The sequence below is a fragment of the Amborella trichopoda genome, chromosome 8 (genome assembly GCF_054954075.1).
Source record: "Amborella trichopoda isolate Santa Cruz 75 chromosome 8, AtrichopodaSantaCruz75HAP2 v2.0, whole genome shotgun sequence".
Classification (NCBI taxonomy): Eukaryota; Viridiplantae; Streptophyta; class Magnoliopsida; order Amborellales; family Amborellaceae; genus Amborella; species Amborella trichopoda.
Window position 1 is genome coordinate 17,605,811 of NC_142343.1, and position 6,615 is coordinate 17,612,425.

The window sequence follows — 6,615 nt, forward strand, 5'->3', positions numbered from 1 at the left end:
CTTCTTTTAAGGATGAAACCAACGACCTTTTCTTATCTCTTTATTGATTATCTATTTTTTATAGGGTTGGGATTCAATTGTATGAGAGGTCAGGATGGATGGCTTCTAGTGCGAGATAGCTGGAAACCCTAGGGTTTTAACACACGAGCATAGATCCCAAGCTTTGGCTATGGCCAACTCAAGATCTGACTGGTTTGAACAAAGGGGGACATTGGTTACTCTGCAAAACCAGGAAGGGACAAATTGTCGTGAGGAACCAAATGCAAATTCTAATGGAAAGAATCAAGAGGTGATCGATTTAGATGCAAAATCAGATGGGAAAAATCAGGAGATGGATCCTAATAATGCCCTTGACGATTTTAATTCAAAATCTGATGGGAAAAATCAGGTGATGGATCCTAATAATGCCCTTGACGATTTTAATTCAAAATCTGATGGGAAAAATCAGAAAGTCATCGACTTGAAAGCAAAATCAGATGGCCAAAATCAGGGGTTTGAGCAAAAGAAAGTCCCGGATGATTTGCAGATTACTGAGAGGAGATCATATGCACAAGCTTTGGGTAAGCTGTCGAACGTCGATGGTCTCCCAAACCCTATTCATGACGAAAAGATTATTAGGGTTAAGATTCCACAGAGAGCCTATGAAGAACAACTCATGAAGCACAAATTTGCGCTGATCGGTAGACTGAACTTGAGGAATCTTACCATAGAAAATTTGAAGAAGTATGTAAGAGAAAACTGGAAATTGATAGGTCGTGTTACCCTGATTGTGTTGGGTAAAGGCTTCATATTATTCAGATTCAATTCTGAAGCCGACATGACTACAATATGGAGACGAGGCCCATATCGAATTGATGGCCAACTACTGAGATTTCAAAGGTGGCAACCGGATTTTAATGTGAATCAGAACACTAGCCATGCTTTGCAATGGATCAGATTCCCTGACCTTCCACAAGAGCATTGGCACGACGAGATTCTCCTTCACTTGCAAAGGCAGCTGGTACGCCAATGCAATTGATAAAAACACAAGAGATTCAACGATGGGGTACTTTGCAAGAGTTTGTGTCGATGTTGATTTATCGGCAGATAGAGTAGAAGAAATTCTCATCGAGAGAGAACAAGTGGGTTCAAAAGACATTTACCTATTCAAGCAGGTAATGATCTATGAGAAACCTACTGAAAGATGTGGATATTGTACAAAATATGGCCACATGATCGCTGGTTGCTTAAAAAGGAAGGACGATGAAGGAAAAAAAACCAAGATTATTATCAAGGATCTTGGTGAGCACAACAATGTTCATGGGGTCGCTGATATGGCTGCAAATTTAAACAATGTTGATGCGAATCATGTTGTTGTGAACAAAGAAAACAGTTGTTGGTGTTACAGTAGAAGGAAACTTGGCTGCAGCTGATGTTGCCGCACAAAATGCCCACAATGTCGATTGTAATATTGTTGGGGAAAATTCTGTTGCTGCTGCAAACAATGAAGTTTATGGTATGAACAAAAAAGGAATTGTTGACGGTACTGCAGTATCCATGCTTGCAAGCTAGGATCAAGTTACTCTTGTTGATGTGGCTGCTGGAAAAATGGTTGCAGTGGCCGATCAAGTTGCTCTTGTTGATGTGGTTGCTGAAAAAATGGTTGCAGTGGCTGATGTCGCAGGAAATTCTAACAATGTCGAGGTCAATTGCGATGATGTTGTTGACGAAAATTTTGTTGCAGCTGCAAACAAAGGAACTTATGGTAGAAATAAAAACATATTTGGTGAGGGTACGGGAGTACCTATGGTTGATCAAGTTGCTCTTGTTGAAGAGAGACAAACAAAAGAAAAGGTAGAGGGTCTGACCTCTAATGATCTGGGTGTTGAAAATGTTCTGACCTCTAATGATGTAGGTGTTGAAAATGTTGGTCACGGTGATGTCTTGGACTCACCAATTCATCAGTTTTCACTGATGCAATATACGGACAACAGTCCTTCCTCAAGAGTCCCGGAGACACAATTTGATGTGGTGAGCCCAAATTTTGGGAAGACTGCGGTCGTCTTACATGCGGAAGTTGACATGGTAGATGAAGCAATGGTGCAGCTGGAAGGCGAGTATACTCCCGTAAAATCTAAAAAGGCCAAAGCTGCTACTGTTATCCAGGCGCGCAAGTCTACAAGACTTGGAAAAGGTAACCAATCTTTTGCCTAATGAAGTTACTTTACTGGAACATTCGAGGAATGGACAGGGTCAAAGCTCGAAATGCTTTGAAGTTTCATATGAAAGAGCATCAACCTGAGATGGTTTGCATTGCAGAACCTTTGGTTCATCCCAGTAAATGTCCCCTGATTTTCTTTTCAGCCTTAGGATATTGCTCTGATTTCTTGCATAATGAGAGAGCTGATAAGCATCCAAATCTTTGGTTATTTTGAAAGAATTATATTCCAAAACCTGTGATATTGGGAATGTCTGACCAGCAGATTACGATTAATATGGGTGTCTTTGGTAATAATATGCAACTTTTCATTGTTCATGCTAGTACTTTTCATTGTTCATGCTAGTACTATCCGAGCAAATTGTAGAAACCTTTGGATGGAACTTGTCTCTATGACAACAACCTCTCCTTGGGTAGTTGCAGGAGATTTTAATGCCACCCTCTTCTCCCATGAAAAGAGAGGCTCAGGTCCATTCAATATGGGATCTGCCAACGAATTTGCAGCCCTGATTGATTCATGTTCTCTTATAAGACTACACTATTGGTAGCAAATTCACTTGGTCCAACAATAGAAGGCATGGGAATGTGATGGCAGTTCTTGACAGAGGGCTTTGTAATGATGCTTGGTTCAATTTTTTCGATGATTGTACTCAAAAGACTCTACCAAGGCATGCACCTATTTTGATTAAATCTGAGGACATCCAACGACCTAACAATATACCTTTTCGTATGCGAAGGTTTTGGATAGATCATAAGGATTTTTCTGAGGTGGTTTCACAATCTTGGAATACTCCTGTTAATGGTACACCCATTTTTATTGTTGTCAAGAAACTTAAAAGGTTGAAAGCCGATCTAAAAAATTGGGCCAAATTAACTTTTCCTCGACTTAATAATCTAGTGAAGTCCATCACTATTGAACTTGAACACATACAGGAAACTATTGAGAATGTGGGATCAAATGGTTTTCTTTTGGATCAAGAGCTTGAAGCCAAATCCAAACTTCATAATGCTCTTGAAATTCGAGAAAAACTGTGGGCCAAAAAATCCAGGATTAAGTGGCTAAAATGTGGGGACAGGAACACCAAATTCTTTCACTTGACGACTAAAATCCGTCAAGCAAAGAATTTTATGAGAAAGATTAAAAAGCAGGATGGTTCTATAATCTCAGACACAAAGGATATCGGAAATTATGTTGCCGAGTTCTATGAAAATTTTCACAAAAAACCGGCATCCTTGAAATGCACTTATTTGCTTAACTGTATTCCACTTCTTATTGATCAGAATGATAATCACATGCTCACAACAATTCCTTCTGAAGATGAAATAAAGTCGGTCGTTTTTGCTATGGATTTTAACAATTCCCTTGGACCTGTTGGTTTTCCAGGAACTTTTTATCAGAAATGTTGGTATATTGTGGGTTTTGATGTTTGCAGGGCAATCAGGAACGTCTTCTAGGAAGGAATTATTCTGAAAGGCTTCAATAATAACTTCATCACTTTGATTCCCAAAGTTGAGGGTGCTAAGTCTCTAGATTTGTTTAGACCAATCTGTATGGGAAACTTCATCTTCAAGATCATTATGAAAATTATGGCTTCAAGACTGGCATCCTTACTTCCCAAATTGATATCTGAGGAGCAAGGGGCTTTCTAAAAGGGTAAAGTTATTTTTTCAAACATTTCCCCTGCATCTGAACTGGCCAATGTAATTCCTATTAAGTCTCGTGGTGGGTCTATGAGAATTAAAATTGATATACAAAAGGCTTATGATTCCCTGGAATGGGAATTTCTTTTTGATGTATTGGAAAATTTTGGTTTTTGTGATAAGTGGATTCATTGTGTCCGACAAATTTTAATTTCGGCCAATATTTCTGTGCTTGTGAATGGTGGTCCATATGCGTTTTTCAAAGCTGAAAGAGGCCTTCGCCAAGGTGATCCTTTAGCATCGTTACTCTTCATCATTGCGAAAGAAGTTCTATGCAAGGGTATTTCTAACCTAAGAGAAAAGGGCAAAATTAAAGCTCTTCCAGGACCAAGGAATTCCAAGGTACCCACACATCTCCTTTTTGCTGATGATGTTTTTATTTTTATGAATGCAGATATCAGACATGTAAAAAACATGAAGAGCTTTCTTGTCGATTACCAAAAGTATTCTTACCAGTTGATACATCAGGGAAAGAGTAAGATTTTATTTGGAAGAATTCTTGGCACAAGGAAAAATGAGATATCTAGAATTTTGGAATTTACTTAATGTTGCTTACCAACAAAGTATCTTGGTGTCAATATCTTCAAGGGCTGGGTTAAAAAAGAGCACATCTTGGAAATGGTGGACAAATTTAAAGTCAAAATTTCAAGCTTGAAAGGTAAATTACTCTTTATGGCTGGTAGAGTTCAACTAATCAAGTCGGTGGTGACTAGTCTACCAATACACAATTTTTCTATTTATTGGTGGCCGTCCTCGATCATTGCACGTATGGAACGATGGATGAGAAATTTTATTTGGTCTGGGGACCTGATAATTCAAAATCGATTACTGTCAAATGGGACCAAATTTGTAATCCAAAAGTTGAAGGTGGGCTTGGTGTGTGCAAATTGAGGGACATTAACAAATCCCTTCTTGCAAAGTTATGTTGGTCAATTAAACAGGAAGGTACAATGTTTGGCAACTTTATGAGAGCTAAATATCTAAGGCAAGATGGATCAATAAAAAAGTCCTCTTCCTCTTCTATTTGGTCTGGCATCCTAAAAGTTTGGGACTTGGTTACGGATAATGAGCATTGGATTATTGGTGATGGTTTCAAGATAAATTTTTGGAAGGGTAAGTGGATGGGGGAAATCACCATAGCAGAAGCTTCAGGTCTTAATGCTTCGATGTTTCGAAGCTTTAATGCAAGGGTATTCAGTTTCATCTCGGGTATGCAATGGTCTCTTCCTCCTGTTTCTTCTTCATTTTTGAATGATTTATTCTCACAAATTCTACTCATTCAATTACCCACCATTGATGTTTTTGATGTTTGTATTTGGAAACCTACATTGTCTGGGTTATTTTCCTCTCGTTCTACGTGGGAAACTTTTTGAGAGAAAAGCAACCAGGTTTCTTGGTATTCAATTGTTTGGCAACCACATTTACAGCCAAGACACTTAGTCTTTGGCTGGAGGCTTATGCAGTTAAGTTACCTACTGATGATTCCTTTACTTCCAAAGGAATTCCTTTAGCCTCTCACTGTTCGCTATGCTTCCAGAGTTGTGAAACTAGCTGTCATATCTTTCTGGATTGTTTATTTTCACTTGATCTATGGAGATGGTTCTTGGAGATATTTGGCATACAGGTATGGCCGAATGTTTCAAATTTGCAAGAACTATCTCAGTGGTGGAACAATAAGGTAGAACAACTACCTTTTCCACAAATATGGAGAGTTGGACTTATATTTATTCAATACCACATCTAGGGGGAGAGGAACTCGACGATTTAATCGACAAAAGAGGATATCTTGGGTGGTCCTCACAAGTATAAAAAAAGACATTATGAAAGCTGCAAGAGGGATAAAGAACTTATCACCGAAAAATCCTTTAGATCTCTCCAAATCCTGAGGACCTTTGATATCCCTGCGGGTCGATCAAGGCCAAAAACTCCCATGGAGATCATATGGAGGAAGCCGGCCGAAGGATGGTTCAAGCTAAATGTTGATGGTTGTGCACTGAGCAATCCGGGTCATTCTGGGGCGGGTGGTATTTTCAGAAATTCAATGCGCATACTAGGTTGGACTTTTTCATCTTATTTGGGTAATACAACAAATTTTTTCTCAAAATTTTTTGCTCTGTTCCAAGGTATGGAGATTGCGATGGAGAAAGGTGTGGAAAGGATTTGGATAGAATGTGACTCAATAGTTGTTTTTGAAGCAATTAAAGACAGAAAAATCCCATGGAAATTTTCACAAAAATGGCTTATGCTTCGAACTTATTTGGATGATATACTTTGGAAGATAACACACATCTTCTGGGAAGGAAACAATGTGGCTGACCTACTAGCAAAGAAAGCTGCATATTCTCGACTGACCAATTTTTAGGACCATCCACCTGATCATGTTCGGACAGAGATCACTTGGGATCTCATTGAGTACAAAAGATTTTGATTCATTACTTAGTCGATTGTTAACATTGTTGATGGCTTTGCCAAAGGTGGTGTTCTCAGTTGTTTTTGTACTATTGTATTTCCGTCTGGGAATGCCTAGATGTAGAATTTTGTACCCAGTTTATTAATAATATTGCTTACCTTTAGCCAAAAAAATGAAGCCAAAGATCTAGTGTTTCAATCCTATCAGAAAAGAAAAAAAAAAAAATAGAGAGAAAAGAAAAATGACAAAAAATGAGAAAATAAAAATAGAGAAAAAAAGAAGAAAAGGAAAAAAAAAAAGGAAAAAA

At 38.4% G+C, this 6,615-nt stretch overlaps 1 protein-coding gene across 2 annotated transcripts; it reads left to right on the forward strand.

Annotated features, from left to right (window-relative positions):
* The first annotated feature begins 951 nt into the window (after positions 1-951).
* On the forward strand, positions 952-6,371 carry LOC18440443 (uncharacterized). 2 transcript variants are annotated; one of them, XR_016061131.1, is made up of 3 exons: positions 952-2,173; positions 3,631-3,851; positions 4,293-6,371. XR_016061131.1 is itself a non-coding variant. In XM_011627345.3 (2 exons), exons 1-2 carry the CDS (start codon positions 1,588-1,590, stop codon positions 3,666-3,668), a joined length of 624 nt encoding a protein of 207 aa, XP_011625647.1. In that variant the 5' UTR covers positions 952-1,587; the 3' UTR covers positions 3,669-4,043. The 2 variants fall into 2 exon arrangements, 1 of the variants encoding a protein (XP_011625647.1); XM_011627345.3 differs by lacking the exon at positions 4,293-6,371 and having other exon boundaries at positions 3,631-4,043.
* Positions 6,372-6,615: the final 244 nt, after the last annotated feature.